Below are 24,668 nucleotides of genomic sequence, written 5' to 3'. Positions count from 1 at the left end.
CCGCAGGTCGTGGGATCGAATGCCGGCGGCGGCGGCTGCATTTCTGATGGAGGCGTAAATGTTGCAGGCCCATGTTCTTAGATTTAGGTGCATGTTAAAGGCCAACTCCGGTGACTTTTCGAGGTAAGTGGATCTCAATGAAATTCCCTAGGTACGTTCATTTGCACGTTTACGCAATTCATGTTAAATTGCAGGCTTGAGAGTTTCGCAGATTCTTTTCAAACCAATTTTATAGCTTGCCTCGAAATGCTCACCTCGCTTGCGAGAATTAATGGCAACATTGTGTGTGTGACGTTGGGTTTTGCCTGGCGGAAGTGACGAACTCATGTGCCACTGTAGCGTCTGCTTGTCTGGTATGGATTGTGTAGGTTTGGCCGGTGCTTCCTTGGTTGAGCGTGCGATTTCCTTTTGTTGTTGGTGGGCGTGCGATAGGTGCCAAGTGCTGTTGCGTTGCGAGTCACACACGATTCGCCATAAATTCGCCATAAGAGCGTAAGCAGTTTAAACGATCGCCGCGGACGTCACGGACATGTAATGCCTTCTGGCGGGCATTATGTGCAATTAAGCAGGTTCCGGCAGCGTCAGGCAAATCTTTACGTCACACGTAGAAGCACACTCGGTTGGGTTTCAGTTTCGGTAGTGTGGTTTTTCGGTAATTAAAAATTATTTTCGAGTTTTTTAAGCATTTCATTTATCGGGCGCGTAAGAGGAGTGTCTAAGGAACATAAAATTACTACTATCCTGACATGGTCAAAAAAACGCCAGAGTTGGCCTTTAAAGAACCCAAGGTGGTCGAAATTTTTGGAGGCCTCCACTACGGCGTCTTTCATAATCATATGGTGGTTTTGGGACGTTAAACACCACATATTAATCAATGAATAAGTGTCGTGCTTCTAGTGCAGAAATTGTAAGACAAGTTCTAGCATACGCAAACACATTTGCGCACCGATAACATGTTGGATAGAAAGTGATTTTTAATACCAACATGTGAGGAAAACAAGCTTGCGACATATCCTCATTAGTTTGTCACCGGGATCTCTGTTCCCCCGTAGAAAAATTCTTCATTGAATCAAGGCGGCTTTGATTGCAGATCTTCAGAGTAGTATCAATAATTTTTTCTAATCATTTTCTAACCTATAGATATTCAATTCATATGCAATCTTTTCTATAAATATTCGTTTCTTGGCCAATCCCCTAGAGTGGGTGCGGGCACTACAGGTAGGCCGTCATCATCATCCCACAACTTGGCAAGTTATTTTGTCGGCACTCCATCTGAGTATTCTTAGACTGTGCAGGTTCGTTAGGGACTGACTTGCCGAGATATATTAGCGCAAATGACCGACGAAAAGTAACGCAGGTGGAGGAGAGAAGAGTTGGCGTTATTTTTATTCGGGAGCTTTATGAAGCTTGATCAGACCCCGCCCCTTAGATACGCCACTGCGGACTATATCCGAGATATCAGGTCATGCGTTCTGGGCAGCCGCCCCCCCCCCCCCGGAAATTTAAACCCACTACTAACAGAACGCCAGAAAACTGACCTCAGATATGTTATTTCCACTGTAGCTTCTCCTCCCCTCCTTGGAGCAATGCAAGGGGATGTGGAACTCAGCATGGGCCATCTTACACAAGATGTGCTACAGGGGTAGTAGTCTACGAGATTCCTCTTACATGCGACCATTCTTATATAGGATAGACAATATGTTTGAATGAGCGCTTAGGAAGCACGATCGCAGTGTTGAGCAAAATAGAGAAGGCTTAAATTTGCTAAGCATATTAGGAATCACCCTTCAAGCTTTTGTGGACCATGCTTTTTTGACGTGTGGGTCAGAACTTCTCATCGCTCTCTTCAATTTCTTGACCTCTTTTATACTCATTACTTCATTAAAGAAGCTTCTTTGTCTACGTACCGATTCGTTGTGTGCCCTGCAGAAATAGTGCACACCCGTAAATGTCCAGCTCCGATAAAACGAGGGCAAATCACTGCTGGGTTCGAGTACTTGCTCCACTCCGTCTTGCACTCGGTTGGCTCCAGCGTCAGGGGCTGCCAGCGCAGAACCGTGCGTGAGCTGTCGTACTACACAAGCACGAGGCCTGGGCGTTCGCATGAAGGCTCTAGCATCAGTGCTGTCTTTTGTGGTTATTCCAAAGCTGGCTGCTTGTTCACGCTACGTGGGAGTCGACGTCTGTGTATTATCGTTGGCAGATGAAGCGCGAGCAAGTAAGGAATAACGAGGACGCCTTATCGTAATGTTTTCACCACTTCGTGTGACGTCGGTAGTATTCTGACTCGTGTTCAGCTTTGACATACCGGTACGTTGCGGACTGGTGGCGCACGGTGGTACTTCGAGTTATTATAAGAGGCTATTTTGTACGTTCTTAATTTTGAGTGAATTGTAAAAAGCAGAAAGAAAAAAATATTGCATGAACGAATTGAGGAGATGCTTTTAACATAATCTGTAATTCTTTCCCTGCTGTGGTTGCAGAGAGGGGATCCGTGTGTATACGCCAGAGGCGTAGGCAGAAATTTTTTCATGGGAAAGAGCACCTTTTCTATCGGAGGTGCGGGCTGGCATATGTGGTCGAGTGTCATTTTGTACTCTGTATGTCACGGCAAAAAAAGGTGGAGGAAGGGGAGGGGGTGCATAGGCCCGCTCTGCCACATCCTGACAACACCACTGTTACACGCGTTGCTAAGAGGGGCAGCCTTGGCGAAGACAATTCCCGAAGAAGGACGTAATAGTTGTTGAAATTTAACGTTTCAAAACCGCTATACGATTATGAGAGGCGCAGAATTGATGGCCGCCGAAAATTTCGATTATCTGGGGTTCTTTAACGTGCACCTATATCTAACACAGGCGGCGGCATTTTCGCCTCCACCGAAAATGCGACCGCCATGACCAAGACTCAATCCCGTGACCTGTGGTGCAGCAGCCGAGTGTCTTACCCAGACCACTGTGACGGGTCAAAGAAGGACCTAAGCCCCAAAGAATAGCAGCTGGTAATGTCGGAGTTTTACGGTTGAAAAACACAGAGGTGCTCCGAACACAGGTTCACTTTATTGGCAGGCAAAAGAAGAAGGAGAAAAAGCTCGACAACTGAAAGACCACAGATTGGCAAGCTCAGAGTGGCACGTCCTTGAAGTCGGTAGAATCCTCCAGTGCCAGCTCGGCGGCAGTCACGGTAGTCGACCAGTCTTCCTCCTCGGAGCGCAGTGCGTTGTAGTATTCTTGCACGTCGGCGTCTTCATCAGCACTCTTCTTCGCCATCCACAGTGCATGAACCCACGATGCGAGCTGGTTAATGCGCCCCAGGGCAATGCTGTAGAGGCTTCGCCTTCCACTTTGTGTGACCGCTGTGCGGGATCGGAGCTCGTCGTGTATGCGCGTGAACAGCCCGAACAGGCCTGTGCTCCTTGATGGGCGCCGACTAGGCTTACCGACCGGCGCACCTCTCTTCGCCGGCGGATCACCCCGACTCATCTGTTCGTGTACTTGGAGGATGGCTACAGTAGGCGGCCCTCCGCGTGGCTCCAAGTATTTGACGTCTGGTGAGCGGTCGCCCATGTCTGGTCTTCGGGGAGATTCACCAGGGTGTGACCGAGGAAGTGCAGTCAGGAACTGCCGGTGACGATGCGTAAAGCCTCTCGTGATCTCGTGAGAGAATGATAGTGATTGTGATCTTAGTGTCTGTGGAACATAACCACAGTGACGGATCTCTCATGGAATCTGGCAAGGTTTGTAAAAGTGAGTCTGTAAACCTATATAAGGAAAAAAAATATTTAGGTGATATCTAAGTGATATGAGGAAAATAATAGAATAACCATATTTAACCTTTTGAGACTTTTTATGTGAAAAAAAAAATGAATGCTGCTTAGTACTCTGCTAATCAGGTAATGTGCATACAAGCTTCAGATAATTTGATTCCACTGCGTATAATTTGTAGCTTCAGCATGAGTAGGTGTCGCCCCGCCGCAATGGTCTAGCGGCTAAGGTACTCGGCTGCTGACCCGCAGGTCGTGGGATCGAATGCCGGCGGCGGCGGCTGCATTTCCGATGGAGGCGTAAATGTTGCAGGCCCATGTTCTTAGATTTAGGTGCATGTTAAAGGCCAACTCCGGTGACTTTTCGAGGTAAGTGGATCTCAATGAAATTCCCTAGGTACGTTCATTTGCACGTTTACGCAATTCATGTTAAATTGCAGGCTTGAGAGTTTCGCAGATTCTTTTCAAACCAATTTTATAGCTTGCCTCGAAATGCTCACCTCGCTTGCGAGAATTAATGGCAACATTGTGTGTGTGACGTTGGGTTTTGCCTGGCGGAAGTGACGAACTCATGTGCCACTGTAGCGTCTGCTTGTCTGCTATGGATTGTGTAGGTTTGGCCGGTGCTTCCTTGGTTGAGCGTGCGATTTCCTTTTGTTGTTGGTGGGTGTGCGATAGGTGCCAAGTGCTGTTGCGTTGCGAGTCACACACGATTCGCCATAAATTCGCCATAACAGCGTAAGCACTTTAACCGATCGCCGCGGATGGCACGGACATGTAATGCCTTCTGGCGGGCATTATGTGCAACTAGGCAGGTTCCGGTAGCGTCAGGCAAATCTTTACGTCACACGTAGAAGCGCACTCGGTTGGGTTTCAGTTTCGGTAATGTGGTTTTTCGGTAATTAAAAATTTTTTTCGAGTTTTTTAAGCATTTCATTTATCGGGCGCGTAAGAAGAGTGTCTAAGGAACATAAAATTACCACTATCCTGACATGGTAAAAAAAAAACGCCAGAGTTGGCCTTTAAAGAACCCAAGGTGGTCGAAATTTTTGGAGCCCTCCACTACAGCGTCTTTCATAATCATATGGTGATTTTGGGACGTTAAACCCCACATATCAATCAATGAATAAGTGTCGTGCTTCTAGTGCAGGAATTGTAAGACAAGTTCTAGCATACGCAAACACATTTGCGCACCGATAACATGTTGGATAGAAAGTGATTTTTAATATCAACATGTGAGGAAAAAAAGCTTGCGACATATCCTCATTAGTTTGTCACCGGGATCTCTGTTCCCCCGTACAAAAATTCTTAATTGAATCAAGGCGGCTTTGATTGCAGATCTTCAGAGTAGTATCATTAATTTTTTCTAACCATTTTCTAACCTACATATATTCAATTCATATGCGATCATTTCTATAAATATTCGTTCCTTGGCCAATCCCCTAGGGTGGGGGTATGGCCATACAGGTAGGCCATCATCATCATCCCTTAACTTGGCAAGTTATTTTGTCGGCACTCTATCTGAGTATTCTTAAACTGGGCAGGTTCATCAGGGACTGACTTGCCAACATATATTAGCGCTAATGACCGACGAACATTATAAATGATTTCTTGTGTTCATCTTTTTTTGCGCTAGTATGTTTCGGCCAGTTATGCGTGACCAAGTAGCCCAAGTGATAGAGAGACGCGACTTTATTCAAACGAAAAAAAAAGTCCGGCAAGGTATTCGGGGGTCTGGGTGAATATCCCCGCCTTTTGTGTCGGCCACGAGGCCTTGAGCTCTGACGGCTGCCTCAGCCCCCTGGACCCCCCCCCCCCCTCGCGCGCAGTTGATATTTGAGGGCATGGCTGAGCAGTGCACTCTCCCAGTGCGTTCGGTAGGTTCGAGGCTGCGTCCCCTTCTGGAGCTCCACAATTGTCACACTTCCATAAGTTTCAGGCTTGCCCTGGCCTCGCAAAACATGCAGTGTGACGGATAATACTAGATTCAAGATCACCAGGTTCGGAAACGTTCTGGTCTGCAGCTGTCGCCAAGTGACCACCTGCTTCGTGTTCTGTTTTTGATGTGGCAGCGGAAATTTGCACCTGGCCAGTCTGTAAGGCTGTTGATATAACCGGGGGTCTGCCCAGAGGACCGGAGCTGGCCAGAGTCTCGGTGAGACGTCAAGGAGCCAAGAGCTACTAACAGTAACTTTTATTTGCATTATTTACAGGTAGCGTATTGCTACATAATAGGGTTAGCATCACGGAAGCCCTCGAGCTTCTGTGAGCTTCTCGGAGCTTGTGAGAGCTTGTCGGGAGCGTCTCAGCGCTCGCGTTTTATTTCCTGGCCTTCCCAGGATTCCTTGAAGGGGAAAACAATGGAGGCCAGGACAGTCCAATGAAAATTGTCATTTTCACCACCGCCCCCGAAAGGGGAAGGTGAAACGCCGCCTCCTTTTTCAACCCAGGAAAGAGGGAAGGAGAACGCCCAGTTCGTTCCATGGCAAATGAGGAAGCACTGCAGACCACGCAAGACACAGCTCGAAGACGTTGCGTTCTACGTGGAAGGGAACTCGGCTGTCCGTTGCAGTGATGGGTATGCGGTGCCAGGCAGACCATGGTTTGCGGTAATGGTGGCATGGCGGAGAACGTGAGAATGCACTCGAACACAGATCTCAGTCGCTTGGCTTATTGTCCGCGGCACTCCGACGACCAAAAACGTACAGAGATAACTACCCTTTTTTAAGCCGTTTTGACGGTAAAACAGCCTTTCACAGGCCGTGAGTCGGTCGGGTAAGTTCGAAGGATTCTACGAGGGGAGGCGGCTGCGCCGCAAAATTCGAAATACGGCTTACTTGTCGTCGTCGCTTTTGGTTCACCTCCTGGAGCGCTGTCACGCAACCGTCTCACGTCGAAGCAGCGCCATGTTAGGGAGGCCGATCATAACACTGTGTAATATCTTTGAAACTGGTCGGTGGTGCTCCCACTCCGAACCCGACGTCGGGGCTGAGGCAACGGTGGTGGTGACAGTAACAATTTATTATTTCAGAATTAGGAGGTGAGTTATAGAAATATTCTTGACTGTTTTAGCCCAAAAGAGCGTTCCATTTATATGGTCCCAAGACTGTGACCACTGCATGGGGTATAGTTGGTGAGCCGTGATTTTCGAAGTAGTAGCGCAAAAAAAAAAAATAAAGACACCGTCGCGTTCACATAAAATGGCGCAAACATAAGCGCTGTTTAAAATTGTTGAAGGACCAGGCCTAAGTAGGATAACACCCACATACGCTCTGACGTCAGTGAATACAATGAAGACCACAAAAAAAAACACACACGCAAAAAATGCACAAAAACGCGTTTGTGAAAAAGTTACAACGGTTGTGTTTGCGTCGTTTTATGTGAGCGTGATTGTGTCCTTCTGTGTCGAAAATAAATAACTTCAAGCATAACTTGAATTTCACTTTGGAATTGTCTACCGAGTATTGGCTTCTCGAAACTAAATTAAGTCGTTCTTTATCAACGATATACAAAATACCAGTGAAAGATGAGTTTTCGACTTTATCATTCATATTGTAAGAATACTGTTAGACGCCACACCAGGGTGAAGCAACCGTTTAATGGGCATAACAGCAGCGAGACAGCAACCAGCGGTTTCAGCAGCAGCTGCAGCAGCCCGAGCCTCCGCTTCTTCGTCTGCTTCCTCGTTTCTATAAAAGAGCCCGCATTTGTCACTACATTGACTACCCGGTGCGAAAAGAGCTATCCTGGCGACCTATGGCACAGACAGGACTAGTTGGTCGTAGTGAAGTTTTAGACGGTCGACGTACACGGTCTCACGCCCGCGGTGCCGTTGATCTGTAGGTGGCTGAATAGGTTCAACCATGTAGTTGACTGGTGATGTCTGGCGCAGGATCCGGTACGGACCGTCATACTTGGGTATGAACTTTGAGCAAAGGCCTGGGGCAGACGACGGCACGCGGAGCCACACGATTGCTCCAGGCGCGTATGACGTAGGGGATGAGCGTCGGTCATGGGAGGGCTTCTGGCGAGCCTGATGGTGCGTAGTGAGCGAACGTGCGAGCTGCTGACATTCTTCGGCATATGTGGCGGCTTTGGCCAAAGTTGTCGATTCTGAAGGGTCTGGGCGGTACAGAAGGATAGTGTACAAGAACTACGAAGGTTTTCGACCGCAAAGAAGGAAGAATGGCGATAATACATTTGTCGATTGAATTGCGCTGTTGTAAGCGTAAGTAACGAATGGCAGTATGCGGTCCCAGTTCGCATGGTCATCGGAAACATACATGCAGAGCTGCCACCCAGCGTGCGAAATCGCTCGGTCATCCCGTTGGTTTGGAGGTGATATGCGGTGGTTGTTCGGTGCACGATGTTGCATTCGCGTAGGAGGGCTTCTACAGCTTCCGACAAGAAGGAACGCCCACTGTCACTGAGAAGCTCGCGAGGTGCACCATGCCGAAGGACGAGGCTGTGCAGAATGAACAAGCCGACTTCACGCGCAGTGGCCTCGGGAAGCGCCGAAGTTTCAGCGTAGCGCGTAAGGTGGTCCACTGCTACGATGACCCAGCGGTTTCCATTTGGTGTGTATGGTAGGGGACCGTACAAGTCGATTCCGATGCGGCTGAAAGGCCGAGAAGGACAAGGCAGTGGCTGGAGTGGCCCTGTGGTTGTGCGAAAGGGGCTCTTTCGGCGTTGGCACAAGGAATGTGAACGGATGTACTGCCTAAGAAAACGGTACATTCCGTGCTAGTAATATCGAATTCGTAGGCGAGCATACGTCTTCACTACGCCTGCGTGGGCGCATTACGGATCCGCGTGGAAGGAGGCCAGATCTCAGAACGTAGGTGGCTAAGGATGACCAGCAATCCTTTTCGGCCATCAGATAGGTAGTTTTGCCGGTATAGAAGACCGTCATGGATCGTAAAATGGCGAGCAGTTCGTCGAAGTAAACGGTTGTCGGTACGTGGAGAAGTCTGAGACAGGTACTCTAAGAGAGATGCTATCCATGGATCCTGGCGTCACTCAGCGGACATGTCGGCATGTTCAAGTGAAGAACATTCGCAGCTGCAAACAGACGCTGTAACATAATCGTGGGGAAGTGGCGAGCGAGAAAGAGCGTCGGCGTCCGAATGCTTGCGGCCTGACCGATAAATTACACGAATGTCGTAAACTTGCAGACGTAGTGCCCAGCGAGCTAGGTGACCAGATGGGTCTTTTAATGACGACAACCAACACACGGTGTGGTAATCAATCATGACGTCAAATGGGCGGCCATATACGTAAGCTCAGAATTTTGTGATTGCCCAAAGAACGGCAAGACATTCTTTCTCGGTGACTGAATAGTTCTTTTCCGCTTTAGTAAGGCTGCGACTAGCGTAGGATACAACGTACTCATCGAAGCCAGATTCACACTGAGCAAGAATGGCGCCGAGGCCAACTCCACTAGCGTCCGTATGGATTTCGGTTGGACCGTCTGGATCAAAGTGGCGTAGGATAGGTGGTGATGTCAGTAGATGGCGTAAAGAGGCGAATGCTTCGTCGCACGCTGGGGACCACGCCGAGATGTCTTTGTTGTCGGCAAGTAGCTGCGTCAGGGGTGCGATTATGGTGGCGAAATTGCGCACAAAACGGCGAAAATATGAGCCGAGGCCAATGAAGCTGCGGAGTTCTTTTAGTGTAGCCGGCCTGGAAAAGTCGGCGACAGTGCGAAGCTTGGCTGGATCAGGACGGACACCATGCTTGCTAACAACTTGCCCTAAGATGGTAAGCTGGCGGGCAGCGAAGTGGCATTTCTTCAAATTCAGCTGCAGTCCAGCGTCCGAAAGACAAGTCAGGACGCTTGCGAGGCGACGGAGGTGGGAGTCGAAGTCCTTCGAGAAAGCGACGACGTCATCCAAATAGCACAGGCATGTGTTTCATTTTAAGCCTCTAGAGATGTCCATGAGACGCTCGAAGGGGGCAGGCGCATTACAGAGGCCGAATGGCATGACGTTAAACTCGTACAATCCGTCAGGCATTACAAACGCAGTCTTAGAGCGGTCGGCTTCATTCATAGGGACCTGCCAGTAGCCAGATCGAAGGTCTAAAGAAGAAAAGAACTCTGTTCCTTGCAGGCGATAGAGGGCATCATTGATTCTGGGCAGCGGATAAACATATTTTTTTCGTGATCTTAAGACGTCTGTAACCAACGCAACATCTGATGCTTCCATCCTTTTTTTTTCACCAGTACAACCGGAGAGGCCCAAGCGCTGTTTGAAGGTTATATTACGCCACGTCAAAGCACATCGTTCGCCTGATTATCAATGGCACGGCGTTCAGCGTGAGAAACTCGATATGGGTGCTGGCGCAAAGGTGCATGACTACCGGTGTCGATTTTGTGAACGATGGCAGACGTGCGACCCAAAGAAGGTTGGCTATGGTCAAATGACATCTTGAAGCGATCGAGTATAGCCAGGAGTTGGGTGCGCTAAGCAGCGGGAAGTTTAGGGTCAATCGATGGGGAAAAACCTCCGGAGATGAAGTGGGAGCGGTATCAGAATGAATGGTGTTTAAGTGAGATGGTGGCAAGTCATCAGGTAGGTGACTGGATGAAACAGAATCAGTTTCCTCAGGGTGACCGAGGACTTCGCCACGGAATAATATGGCTGGAAAAGGAAGCGAGTTCGTTATATAAATGGAGCCACGTGAGTTTTCTACGGTGACAACTGCGAACGGGAGAACGAAGCTTTTGCGAGAGCCGAAGGCGTCGGAGGGAATAGAGGGCGGTGACAGAGGGTAGATAGGGGAATAGAGGGCGGTGACAGAGGGTAGACGCAGATATACCGGAAAAAAAATCAGGATAATTACTGCTCTCATTATCCATGGTCCTATAGTATATTTTAGCGTCTACTGGAAAGATGTTTCAAGCTGTTCGCTGATAATCACCTTCAACGCGTTGGGTTTTAGACATCGCCAAGAGATAAAGCAATGGATTGGAGGCGCCCTTTCAAGACTGCACTAGACCTCAAGCAGCGAGCGCAGAAAGCGTATACTTGGTCACTGTTGGAGAGAGGGAGCACGGTATTTGCATTTACTGGACATGATTTGCGAACCTTGCTGTGACTCTATCATATAAGAGTCCTGAGTAGAAACAAATGTTTAGGTTTCCCTGCCAAACTTTTTTCCTTATGAGAGTATGAATAAAGCGTTAGTGCGACGTTAGTGCCGTTTTTAAGTATGCTTGCATCCAGTTTTGGCGTCAGTTTTTTTTAAAAAAAAGGCCTATCGGATAGGCGCAATGCTCAAAAGACGGCGAAGCTGATGGGTACCCATAGGCAGTCCTTGTTGCTGTTGTGCTACGTTTTGCGAAATTTCGGTTTTTCTTCTCTAATTTTTCTCTTTTGCTCTCCTCTCTTGCCTTTTTGTGTGTATTTTTGTCTCTGTATATTTCCGTTTCTTTTTCTTTCTTGGTCTTTCTATATTTCATTTCTTTATATTTTTTACCTTTCTCTCTCTTTGTGTGTGTTGACCTCTCGCTTCCTTTCTATCTCTTTCTCTCGCTCTATTTTTCTAATTCTTTCTCTTTCACTCTTCTTTTTCTTTCTGCCTTTGGTTTTGTCTGTTTCTCTTTCTCACTCAATGCTCAGCTTTACTCTGTCCTCCTTCTTTCCCTCTTTCTCGCCGTCACATTTGTTCTTAGCCCCACTTTCCAACCCCATTGCTATACCATACTTAGCAGTTGCCATGCATGCCACCGTACTATACTATACTGTACAAAGCAATGATAGCCGAGTGGTTAAGAAGCTCGACCTATGCGGGTTTGAGTCCCGTTTGGCGAATTACTATCTTTCTCTATCTTTTTTCCCTGTCTTTGTTTTCGTTTTCTCACCCCTCATGAGAGTCATTACATCCCACACTGGAGAAAACGGCTCGTGCCTGGGATTGAACCAGAAGGTGAAGAAAAGGATGCAAAGCGCGCGTGTCGGTTCATGTTTTCTGTTCGACGGCGGCCCGTGACACACCCACTGCGCAAGTGTTCTGGGAGGCACGTAATCGCAGTCCACGTATTGCACCTCGCGTCTGGAGTGAAAAGAGCTCCGCTGTTAAAATGTCTGGCAGTATTCACAGGCCGACAGAAAATTTTCATTGGCAAGTGTGTTTGACCCTCCCCAGATTGATTGATTGATATGTGGGGTTTAACGTCCCAAAACCACTATATGATTATGAGAGACGCCATAGTGGAGGGCTCCGGAAATTTCGACCACCTGGGGTTCTTTACGTGCACCCAAATCTGAGCACACGGGCCTACAACATTTCCGCCTTCATCGGAAATGCAGCCGCCGCAGCCCGGATTTGAACCCACGCCCTGCGGGTCAGCAGCCGAGTACCTTAGCCACTAGACCACCGCGGCGGGGCTTGATCCTCCCCAGTCCGCACAACATTTGTAGAACCTAAACGTTGAGTCCCCGGACCACCGCTCGGTCGCACGCCACGTGTACACAGCCATGCTTCTCACCGCGATCACATCGGCAGTCCGAGTCACCCCGCAGCAAGCTGAAACGCCGGGTCCTCAGCCAAGAACAGGACCTCCCAGTCCTACCAGTTTGAGGGGGTAGGCCGTCCCTGTGAGGGAGGATCAGCAGGACAGCCGAAAAGAATATGAGAAAAGGTGGCGTGAAGGTCGTCGCATAGAGAATATTCAGGGGAAGTTCCACAGTACTAATATATTCATTCAAAGGTACTAATATATTCATCCAAAACAATTTCAGTAAATCCACATTACGCAAGCGCAAACTGTTATGGCAATCCGCGAAAGCCGACAAGGCAAACGGCAAAAGCGTCTCGCTTATCTATGATAAGCTGAAGATCGATGGTGTAAGTTATACCTGGGATGACACTAGGCAACAATGCATTGCCTTGAGCACTCGTGTAACTCGTGTTCAATCCTTTCCGGGTACTGCGTACATGGCATCTGCAAACAAAGTCACACCTGCCGAGCCTTGACGGGAAGCTTGCGGTGCACCAAAACAACTAAGGATCCTAAATATGAATGCCCGAAGCATAGCAAATAAAACTGCTGAGTTAGAAAGTCTCTTGTACAAATATGATCCCCATCTGACGGTCATAAGTGAAACATGGTTGCACGATGGTGTCAGCGACGACTGTATTGTACCTGACTCGCACCAAATATTCCGTCGCGACCGCTCTTCTCGGGGAGGAGGAGTTGCTGTCATATTAAAAAAAAATCGTTCTCAGTCACTCTGCTTCCGCAGATTGATTCTCATGAAAGCCTCTTTTTGAAAGTAACTTTCTGGGGTCATGTGTTTACAGTTTGCGCAGTATACAGGCCACCGTCTTCCCCACACAAGTTTCTAACGATGCTTTTGGATTATACGACAGCAACAAATCTGGGCAAGATTATTATGGCGGGTGATTTTAACATGCCATCTATCAACTGGACGAGTGACCACCTTTCCCAAACAGATGATAACCAACTTCTTGGCATAATGATGGCATGTGACTTGGACCAAGTGGTAAAGGAGGTCACCTGTCCGTCTGGTGATGGTGGCACAATTTAGGATCTTGTTTTTATTAGCAAAGCTACGTTACAGCATGATGTTTGCATAGAAGAGGGTATATCAGACCATAAGTTCGTTTTTATTACTAGTTTCGTTGAAAATTGTGCTAAAAACGTGAAGCCCAAGGCAAAAGTTATTAGTAACTTTGCCCGTGCTGACGACCAGGCAATCTTAGACGAGCTTTGGGCGTTTGCCGACAACGTATCAAATGAAAATCCCCTCTCACTATGGCTTGAATTTAAGAGGATGGTCCTCGATTGTATTCGTACCTATCTCCCTCGTAAAAAAAAATCAAAACAGACCGAGCTAGTCCCTGGGTAGACAGGAATATCGTTCATTTAAAGCGGAAACTGAAACGGGCCAAGAAAACAACACCTAGAGCTGAACTCATTCAGAGTCTTAAAACACAGCTTTCAGCAAGTTTATATACAGCCAGAAAGAAATATTTTTTTGACCACGTTGCCAAATTTTATAAAAACACAACCACAAAAGTTCTGGCGCTATCTGGGCGGCAGTAAAAAAACGCTTGGAACAAATTGAACAAAACAACGTCCTTATAACTCAACCGAGGACCATTGCTAATACAATGAACGACTAATCATATGGTGGTTTTGGGACGTTAAACCCCACAAATCAATCAAACAAATCAATACAATGAACGAGTATTTCCATTCGGTCTTCTCTCCCCAGACTGAAACAAACGGGCTGTTCACGTATGTGACTGATATTGATCCTGAATTCATATCTTGCGAAGGCGTTCTTGCACTTCTGCTGGATATAAATGAAAGTCGTCAGAAGGGCCAGACCTAATTCCAAATGCTTTTTTGCGCCGTTATGCCGAGCTGATATCGCACATTTTGACCGCCATCTTTTGTTTATGCTTGCGCCACTCAGTCTTGCCTGATGATTGGCGCCTAGCTCGCGTTGTGGCTGTCTTTAAAAAAGGCAATAGCTTGAAAATGGAAAATTATCGACCCATCTCTCTAACATCAACCTGCTGCAAAATTTTGGAACACATAATCGTCTCTTTTATTAACAAATTTCTGGAAACAAACAGCGTCCTTTCCGAGTTCCAACATGGGTTCCGCAAAGGCCTTTCTACCACTACTCAACTTGTTACAACAACTCATGAAATCGCACAAACTTTAGATTCATCCAGCCAAATAGATTTAGTCTTTCTTGACTTCAGTAAAGCCTTTGATCGCGTACCCCATGATAAACTACTCATTAAGCTTTCTTCTCTGGGCCTTCCTGCGTTTATAAATAACTGGATCAAATCATATTTAACAAACAGAACACAGTTTGTTGAAGTCGACGGGTGCGCATCTGAAAGACTTGGTGTGACATCTGGCGTTCCACAGGGCAGTGTTTTGGGACCGCTTCTTTTTTTAATTTACATCAATGACATAACATCTGCTATTGACCCGAGAGTTTCCATAAAATTGTTTGCAGACGACTGTCTTACATTCAAGGTAATCACGGGCACCGATGACCAAGTCTTGCTAAGCAGCAGTTTGACGGGAATTGGTCAGTGGTGCACTACCTGGGGTATGAGCTTGAATGCTGACAAAACAATTCTACTTCGTGTAACGAAGAAAAAACAACTCTTTCAGTTTTCCTATTCATTAAATGGTGCACCAGTGGTAGAAAAAAGCCAGTACAAATACCTCGGGATAACGTTCACCAATACTCTGTCGTGGTCAAAGCACATAAAAAACATCTGCGCATCTGCCACACGCAAGTTAGGCCTTTTACGGCATAAACTCAAAGCGTCACCAACTCATGTCAAATTACTGGCCTTCAAAATGATAATAAATACTAAACTACAATACGCTTCGGTCGTATGGGACCCCTTCCTTAAAAAAGATAAGTACCGGCTTGAAATGGTGCAAAGACGCGCTATACGCTTCATTTTCAACAAATATAGGACCACCGACTCGCCAACTTCTCTAATGCTGGCGAATAGCATTTCAACCCTGGAAGATAGACGAAAAATCGATAGGCTGAAACTGCTGTTTGCTCTTTATACTGGTTCCACAAAAGGTAAATGCATCGGTATACATTCAGCCATTTCAATCGCGCCCCATGAGACATCGGCACACGCACAATTTGCTTCCGTATAGAGCCCACACAAACATGTTCAAGAATTCGTTTTTCCCACGTAAAGTATCGGAATGGAATTCACTGCCTGAAGTGGTTTTCACATCTCCGTCTATTTGCCATTTTGAGCGTGCCATATTGTCTGTACTGTAGTCTGTACTCGACTTGCTTTACTGTTTATCGCAATTGTGAATGTATAATAGGGAGATAGACCCATCACCGTTGTTCTGAAGGTCGTATTAACCTGTGTTTAAGCTCATCTATATATCTCTGTATAATGTACTTATCTTCTGTATTTTGTGCACATCATTCATCTATCTCGCTTACGTGTGTTTTCCCCTTAATATTTGTGCCTCTCCTGCTTGGTCTTTTTCAAGACCGCAGTATGTTGTAAATAAATAAAAATAAAGTAGTTGGACAACAGCTGAGGGGAAGGGTGAGTGCGGGTCGGTAGCAGTGTTGCGGAATGGGCACCTCCATTTCATTCCAATTCTATTTCGGGGAGTTGCAACTTAACACAATTCAATTCTTTTCAGTTCCTCGGAATGAAACAACTTAGCCTATTCCCACTCCGGGAATGGCCAGGTGGGTCAAGTCCATTCTTAAAATTTCTCAACGTAGGAAAGGCATATATTCATAGCTTTAGCGAGCTACGAGTGGTTATACAACATAAAGCTGATGTCATCAGATGCATAAGAACTGCAAAACTACGCTAAACATGTTGCTATAGTTGAGGGATAGTAACTTAGTGACTTATCTCGTGCAGTACAGCCCCACTACTATACGAGCAGATCTCCCGCTATCTATCATATTTGCGTGGTCAGCACAATAAAAGTTAGTAAACAAGTAGCAGCGCATGCATTTACTTCTTTCGAGCGTATTTAACTACCTTCGCGGCATCTCTTTACTATAGCCAGCAGCTAGTGAAGCTTGAAAGTTTTGCCATTACTAACCAGGAATGCTTTCTTGGTCTTTTTAACTAGGTAACTACCAAGCCACACACGTTGCCAGTTCTCTCGTAAACACCACCGTATAGGAAGCCAAAGCAATGCATGGTGGCGCTGGATGGATGGATGGATGGATATGGCTGTACCCTTTAGATCGGGCGGAGCCTAGCGCCACCAAGCCGTAATACTTAATGAACCCAAAACTATATTTATTTTTTTTCCTTAAAAAGTGAGTTTGAGGATTCGTACTTTGCAGTGAAGAGTTTAATTTTCACTCGTGCCTTGACTCTAGCCACCAATCAGATAACCTTCTTCTAGTTAAGTCTACTTGCTTGAAGTCTATTTTGCCCTCCCGGTCCCTAAACCCCAGTGCTTTGAAAAACTCTGCGCCATCATCCTGAACTATAGGGTGAAGCCCTTTACAGAACATTATCAAGTGTTCGGCAGTTTCTTCTTCCTCTCCGCACGCACTGCATACTGTGTCTACCCCTTCGTATTTGGCCCGATATGTCTTGGTTCGCAGTACTCCCGTCCTTGCCTAAAACAGTAGAGAACTACCCCGAGTATTATCATAGCTCCTTTCCTTGACAATTTCCTGCTTAATAGTTCGATAGATCTCTAGTGCGGACTTCTTAATCATGCCCATTTTCCACATGTCAGTCTCCGTTTCCTTCACTTGCTTCTTAACCGATAGTTCTTTTTGGTTTGGCCACCTGCTGTTTTCTAAGTATTTACCAGTCAACTTCCTGGTTTGCTTCCTCCATTTTGTATCGACATTATTCATGTACAAGTAGCTGAAAACCTTCCTTGCCCAACGCTCCTCCTTCATTTCTCTCAATCGCTTCTGAAATTTTATTTTGCTGTTAGCTTCCCTGCCCTCAAATGATGTCCATCCCATATCACCTTGTACTCCCTGATTTGGTGTATTCCTGTGAGCTCCTAAAGCAAGCCTACCTATTCCACGTTGCTTAATTTCTAATCTTGCTTGAACTTCTGATCTCATGCACAAGACCGCATTGCCGAACGTCAGCCCAGGAACCATGACCCCTTTCCATATTCCTCTCACAACATCATACCTATTGTAATTCCACAGTGCCCTATTTTTCATCACTGCTGCATTCCTGTTACCTTTAGTCGTCACGTATATTTCGTGTTCCCTCAGGTACTCGGTCCCATTGCTTATCCATACGCCCAGATATTTGTATTTATCTGTTATCTCTAGCGTGACCTCCTGTATCCTAAGCTCACTACCTTCGTTGTCATTGAAAATCATGACTGCTGATTTTTCCTTACTGAATCTAAAATCTAACCTATCTGCGACTCTGAACAGGCAGCGCCATCTCTCGTAGAAAAGTAGAAATCGGGGATGTATATCGCGCGTTTTCTTTTCCCGCCAATGCGCTGCCGCTCGCTTACGTGCTCGTGCAGAGAGCGCACGGTGCGTTTGAGTCAACTCGCAATGAACCGTCTGCAGTCGGATTAATAAAGATTTCTGAGCTGGACAGACACTTCCGAGACGCGAATCTAACAAAAGGAGTAAAACTCGTGAGTCAAGTTTATGATGTGGAGCAGACGACAGAAGACAAGAATGTTCGAGTCACTGTGAAATGCAGTCCTCAGGTACGGGACAATACCGTGTACGACGTACGCCTCGAGGCAAGCCTCATTCTGTCGACATTAAGCCGCATACTCTATCGATGCGCTGCGTTGACGTTTATGAAAACCATTTAATTGTTGTTTTGATGTGGTATCTAGCAGTAGCAGCCATGTACTGTCATGTGCAAACATTGCGGAATGCTGTAACAAAACAAACACTAAAGTCACACGGTCATGTCATTAAAATTTCCGAGGTTTTTGAGTCATGTCTTCCGTGCTGCGGGAGCATAACACGCTGACTTCGCCGCGAAGCAGCAAGCTGAAGTGCTCGTCAAGTTGAAGTCAAGTTGACGTGCTTGCCTCGTTTTATTCCAGCTCTCGTGTCATGCTTGCCCTTCCGTGAACTTGGCTGTGTTCGCCGGCTGTGACTTGCCGGGGAACCGATACAGCTTTACGCGTGGAGAGCGTCCCTTGGTGTTGTCTGCATTGTTGTGGCAGCTCACAACACATCAATACTTCGGATCTCACCGACGCTTCCGTGGGGCCGCTTCTTCCATCGCAACTTCTCACAGCGAGCGTCTCATTTCAACGCGCCCAGCTGAAGGCACGGCGATGAAGTTCCCTGCACCGACTTGACTGCAAAACACGTTCCGCGCGTGTCGCACGCGCTCCCGCTTCGGCGAAACACTCTGAGTCGCCTGCGCACTCTCCTGCGCCTATCGTCGGCTTCCCCGGAGCTCACGGCCAGAGCCAGGCGCGGCGTTGTCGTCGCTCCGCAAACTTGAGCTTTGATTCCCTATATCTTCCAGTAATCGTGACACTCTTAAGAAAATGTTAGACCAATGTTACTTTTGTCAATTACTTTGAAATAAACTTTTCAGGCTAAGTGATGACTCACATATAAAAGGGCGGACGATGATGTGTACAAAACGTCCTTTATGTTTCTAAATTATATGGCTTCTAACCAGTACACAGTGTGCTATTTCAAAGTAGGAGCATAAATAGCCCTCAAACGGTTGCTACAGAGCGAGATACCGGTTAAAGGGACACTAAAGTCAAGTAACAATTTACGTGACAGTGAAAGCTCAATGTATGACAGCATCTAAAACGACTATATTATCAACAACAGTGCCCCACTTACAGAGAAAATAAGGTAAATGCACAAGAATACAAGCACCGCAGTAGGGCGTTTTCAAAATGATCTCGATGACATCAGACGGACTGCCTACGATTAATCACTAGTAATCGATCTAACTGCACTAAATAAAGAGCCTTCTGCGCATCAAGAGACGCAATACAATGCTGCTTGTTCGTTTCTTTTTGATTCGTGGAAAAAAGAACCGCCGGACGTTACTATGGGGAATGGCGCGAGTGGTTGGAAAATTCAATTTCCGTGTGGTTACACATAGGGTGCCTTGATGCCCGCGCGCTCCGCTGAGGGTGAGGACAGCCGCGTCGTCTGCTACGACGGCCGCCATTACGGCTTCCGCCGTAGTGGGGCAGCATGCGAAGCGCACTACCGCTTGCGGTGCTCGCGTATGGTAGGAAAGAAGTACTCGTTGGCGAGCTTTATTTTTTGGTGCAACTTGGACACCTCTTAGTGCTGTTGTTGCCTAATTGTTAAATGGAACAACGCACGTCATACAAATTGGCGGCCTGTGCTTGTACAATGCGCCAGGGGCTGACATAGACTGAATGAAATGAGCCACGAACTCCCACACCAGAAAGCTTCGCGTTAAACCATTGTCGTCGTTAAGACGGAGGGGTGCATGAACTTTTATTACTACGCTTGCTGAAAGGAATGCAATGTTTGGGTCTTTGTGAATCAGCCGAATAGCACAGGCAGGAATCGCTGTGCTTTATATACTTGCGTGCGTGCGTGCGTGCGCGCGCGCGCGTGTGTGTGTGTGTAATATACACACACACACACAGCCACTTCAGTGAGCGCGATCATAGACCCAGCCTGCTGTTATAATAACCCTTTCAATTTTCGCACTGAACATCTGTAAGGATTCCTGAATTCATGTGAATAAAATATTAGTCTATTGTGCCGACAAAGGACCAGGCCTGATTTTATAGCGAGCGTTACAGATTTCGTTCTATCGAAAGCTTTCTACCCAAGCCTCCAAGTTCCCAATGCAATCGAATTTATTTGTCAGGTAAAAATGACAACACTCCATAACAGCGCTTGTTTTGTTTGTCACTGAAGTGTTCCTGATTCCCAAGTATACATACGACGATACACACAAGGCGGGCAGAAGTCCGGCCTCGTAATATTACGAGTTTTTCGCAGGAACAGCATGTTTATGTTCAAACGGCTTGATTTCACAAGAGACGTTCAAATTTCGACCGATCAATGCGAACGCGTGCACGAATAAACATGGGCAGGCCTCGTAAGCGTTGTGAAATCCCCCTACCACGCACCCGAGCCTATGTTAATTCCCTGCGAGGTCATATGCACGCATTTCACGTCCAATTTCCTCTTGATGTGAATTACGTGAACTCTACGTGCCGTACTCTTGAAGCTCGGCAGCAGTCAGGCGCCGTCAGATTTCCGTACTCGCTCGCCGGCACGCGGCCTGAACTCACTCCCCGTTTTCTGCCCTTGCATATAATTTTCTCCCTCCTCCACTTTCTAAATTCTCATCTGTTTAACTACACCTCCTGCGTCCCCATCTCTTGCCTACTTTTCGTTCAGCTCAACTCCGCCAGCACCCAGTCGACGCGTACGCTGTCGGGGCGAGTTGGCGAGCGAGTACGGCAATTTCACGAAGTCTGTCTTCGGGCCGCGAGGCGGACGGTCACGACAGCGGCAGCCGGTCTCGCGAGCACAATAGCTGCGAAGCGCAGTGCACGAAATTAACATCCTCGGGTAGAGGGTGGGAAGGATTTCACAACGCTGCTGCCAAGGCAAATCTTTTGCGTGCAAGGGCACTGAAACTAGTCGCAATTCCTATGAATGTAGTAGCACACTCGAGGCCCTTGAACCAGCATGAAATGTTATCGATACGGGGGCTTCCGAAGCCCCCGTACTTGACGCATTTTCTTAAAGCGTGGTCTTTTAACACGAGCACGCCGCACAGTACCCTGCACAACGTTTGGCTGTCCTGCGTTTACATTGCGCACCTAAATAAAAAACAACGGTGCCCTAAATAATGCTGACCAGTCAGAATACGACGCACTAAAAAAAATGTTTACTTACGCTGCATACGTGCGACGTATCAGTCGGTTGCCACTTGTCTCGTTTGATTTTAACGGTCCAAAGAAGCCTTCTTTTTGGGTCTCTTGGAAACCGGTACAACTTCCATCCGTTTCTCGAGTGATTCGAGCACTGCGGCACGCAGCAGCCGGGCATGGTGATGCGGAGATGGGTGCATAAAACTGGAAGGGAATGAACACTGCCCAACAACACCTCACACGCCAAGCACGAACTACCGGCCGGAGGCGCCAAAATGGCGGTCGTGCTGGCGCCGAAGCCGAGGCCACCCTACCGAGGCGGCGGCATCTGCCCTTGCAAAATCTGACACCACTCTAAGCGGGGGCGCGCGCATCGAGGCACTCTAGTTACACAGAACAGATGGTGCCATCTAACGGGGCGCAGTTGAAACAAAAAGCGTCTGCAATCTGGACGCGAATGGCGGAAAATTGATCAATGGCTGTTGTTGTTGCTGTGGCTCCCGCTGCTTTCGGGCTGCTGCTAGTAGTACAGTAAAGCCGGGCAACGTTGTGCACGGCAACAGTGACGTAAGTCGGTCAGGTCAGTCCGCTTCTTGAGGCGGGTGATTTGAAGTGCGCTAACCCGATGCGGACCACTAAAGTGTGATTTTATTTCAAAATAGGCCCTTTCTTGGCTCAAAAGTAACACTTCGAGGTTTCTGGACCACTATTTCAACAATATGAACGTCGAGTTAATAGTTGCCTTTAGTGCCCATTTAAGTCTTTGTATTCTATGTACGCGTTTGCGTGTATGTCCTCGTCTGTGATGTGTTCATGACTCTGTTTATGTTGCTGTGATGCGTACTTGCCATGGTAATTACATAAAGTAATAGTGGTCACAAATTATCTTCATGGACAATTGCACTTCGCTTATCATCTTATATACTACACTTCTGTTATTGAATTATCTTGATGTGGCAATGTACAGGCACATAGAAACGCCCGTTAACTAAAGATTCAGTAATGTATTCAAGTCACAACTATTCACGGATTACTTTGCAAACAAGCAAGTTTCACTAATCAGCATTTTACTACTTCCACTTACTAGGAGGTTAGAGTTTTTTGTGACAAGTAAACAGATAGTATTTAGTCATGTGTGAATAAGCAAGCCTTTTTTAAAAGTGCATGATAAAACGAATGATATTGTTGCGAATGTATTTACTACTTTAGAGTAGAAAAGTACTCCAGCAGTCAAGATGGCAGCCGTTGTGTATTTTCGAACAGCCCAAAAACGTCGTCGTCTTCTTCTTCGCACCGCCCGCATAGCTGCATAGCCGCGAACCCGCAACATCGACCTCCGGCGGCGAAAAGCGCCGACCCGGCGCTTGTTAGCAGGTGTTGGACGAGATGTACGGCTTGAGGCGAGCGACGTGGACGATGTCGGAAGATGTGGAAGGTATCGAAGGGTTTAGAGGTGCTATTTCATAGGTAACATCAGTTACCTGCCGTAGCACACGATAAGGTCCGGAATACTTGGGTAGAAGCTTTTCAGCCAGACCAACATGTCGCGACGGAGTCCACAGAAGAACGAGGTCACCTGGACTAAAGTGGACGTCCCGATGGTGGCTGTCATAGCTACGTTTCTGACGGAGCTGCGAGTCCGAAAGGCGCTGGTGGGCAATCTGACGGGCTTTCTCCGCGGTGCTAATAGCGCGGCGAGCATATGCTGTGGACAGGTCGGCAGGGTTGGGTACAAGCGTGTCGAACGGCAATGTCGGGTCTCTTCCATACAAAAGGTAAAAGGGAGAATATCCAGCAGTGTCGTGGCGTGAGCTATTGTAAGCGAAAGTGACAAAGGGTAGCGCAATGTCCCAGTCACGATGATCCGTCGACACGTACATGGCGAGCATGTCAGTGAGTGTGCGATTCAGACGTTCTGTGAGGCCGTTTGTTTGAGGATGGTAGGCCGTCGTAAGCTTGTGCTTGGTTGCACAAGAACGAAGTAGATCGTCAATTACCTTAGATAAAAAGTAGCGACCGCGATCGGTGACCAGTTGACGAGGAGCACCATGATGTAAGATGACGTCTTGAATCAAAAAGTCGGCGACATCTGTAGCGCAGCTGCTTGGAAGAGGTCTCGTAATTGCGAAACGGGTCGAGTAATCTATGGCGACGGCGACCCACCTGTTACCGTCGGTAGAAAGAGGGAAAGGGCCCAGCAGGTCGAGGCCGACACGATAGAAAGGCTCGGCAGGTACGTCGATCGGTTGAAGGAGCCCGGCGGGGTGTACCGCTGGCCTTTTGCGGCGTTGGCACGACTCACAAGACCTAACATAACGTTGTACAGAACGGTAGAGGCCGGGCCAGAAAAAGCGTCGGCGGACACGGTCGTACGTTCTGGCAACACCAAGGTGGCCAGCCGTTGGTACATCATGTAGTTGCTGAAGTACGGTCGAGTGCAAATGAGTGGGTATTACGAGTAGTAGTTCGTTTCCCACATGGTGCATGTTGCGGCGGTATAAAATGCCGTCTATGACAACGAACATGCGAAGCGAACTGTCTGTACAGCCTGTGTTCAGGCGGTCGATTAGCTCGCGTAGGGACGCGTCACGCCGTTGCTCACATCCCATGTTGCCGAAAGCAGAGAGCGAGGAAATACAGATGGACGCGTCGTCGGTTACTAGATCTGGAGCGTCAACGGGGTACCGAGAGAGGCAGTCGGCGTCTTGGTGTAAACGGCCAGACTTGTAAACCACTGTGTATGTGAATTCCTGGAGGCGCAGAGCCCAACGAGCAAGGCGCCCCGTTGGATCTTTGAGGGCTGAAAGCCAGCATAGAGCGTGATGGTCAGTGGTAACTGTGAAAGGCCGGCCATATAAATAGGGGCGGAATTTACCAACTGCCCATACAAGCGCCAGGCACTCGCGTTCCGTAATAGAGTAATTGCGTTCGGCAGGAGAAAGGAGCCGGCTGGCATACGCAAGAACTCGATCGTGACCGGATTGACGCTGGGCTAAAACCGCGCCAATACCGTAGCCACTAGCATCAGTGCGGACCTCGGTTGGAGCAGACGGGTTGAAGTGGGCGAGAATCGGTGGCGTGGTCAGAAGTGTTATGAGCTGGGAAAAGGCCGTGCCTTGATCAGGACCCCACTCAAATGGTACATCTTTCTTCAAAAGATCAGTGAGGGGGCGTGCGACCTCTGCGAAGTTTCTGACAAATCGTCGGAAATATGAGCATAGGCCCACAAAACTTCGAACGTCCTTGACACAAGTCGGTACAGGAAAATCCAGGACAGCTCGGACTTTGTCGGGATCGGGGCGGATGCCGGAGGAGTCAACGAGATGCCCTAGAATAGTAACTTGGCGATGCCCAAAATGGCATTTCGAAGAATTAAGTTGGAGCCCAGCCTCTCGAAATACTGAAAGAATTGAGGAAAGGCGCTCGAGGTGAGACTTAAAGGTTGGGGCAAACACAATCACGTCGTCCAGATAACACAGGCAGATAGACCATTTAAAGCTGCGCAAAAGCGTGTCCATCATCCGCTCGAACGTT

General features: G+C 47.6%; 1 protein-coding gene across 1 annotated transcript; it reads right to left on the bottom strand.

Moving 5' to 3' along the window:
- Positions 1–3,034: 3,034 nt before the first annotated feature.
- Positions 3,035–21,447, bottom strand: LOC142775691 (uncharacterized). The gene is made up of 3 exons (XM_075877402.1): positions 21,160–21,447; positions 12,252–12,358; positions 3,035–3,650 (listed from the first exon to the last, which is right to left on the bottom strand). The coding sequence occupies exon 3, from the start codon at positions 3,561–3,563 to the stop codon at positions 3,120–3,122; it is 444 nt and encodes a 147-aa protein (XP_075733517.1). The 5' UTR covers positions 3,564–3,650; positions 12,252–12,358; positions 21,160–21,447; the 3' UTR covers positions 3,035–3,119.
- Positions 21,448–24,668: the final 3,221 nt, after the last annotated feature.

This window comes from Rhipicephalus microplus, chromosome X, assembly GCF_043290135.1.
Source record: "Rhipicephalus microplus isolate Deutch F79 chromosome X, USDA_Rmic, whole genome shotgun sequence".
NCBI classification, from domain to species: Eukaryota; Metazoa; Arthropoda; class Arachnida; order Ixodida; family Ixodidae; genus Rhipicephalus; species Rhipicephalus microplus.
Note: the sequence above shows the minus strand (reverse complement) of the source record. Positions and strands in the feature narration are given on the sequence as shown.

Excerpts from the sequence above, each read along its gene's own strand:
- LOC142775691 (XM_075877402.1), bottom strand. The coding sequence starts at position 3,563 with ATGGGCGACCGCTCACCAGACGTCAAATACTTGGAGCCACGCGGAGGG.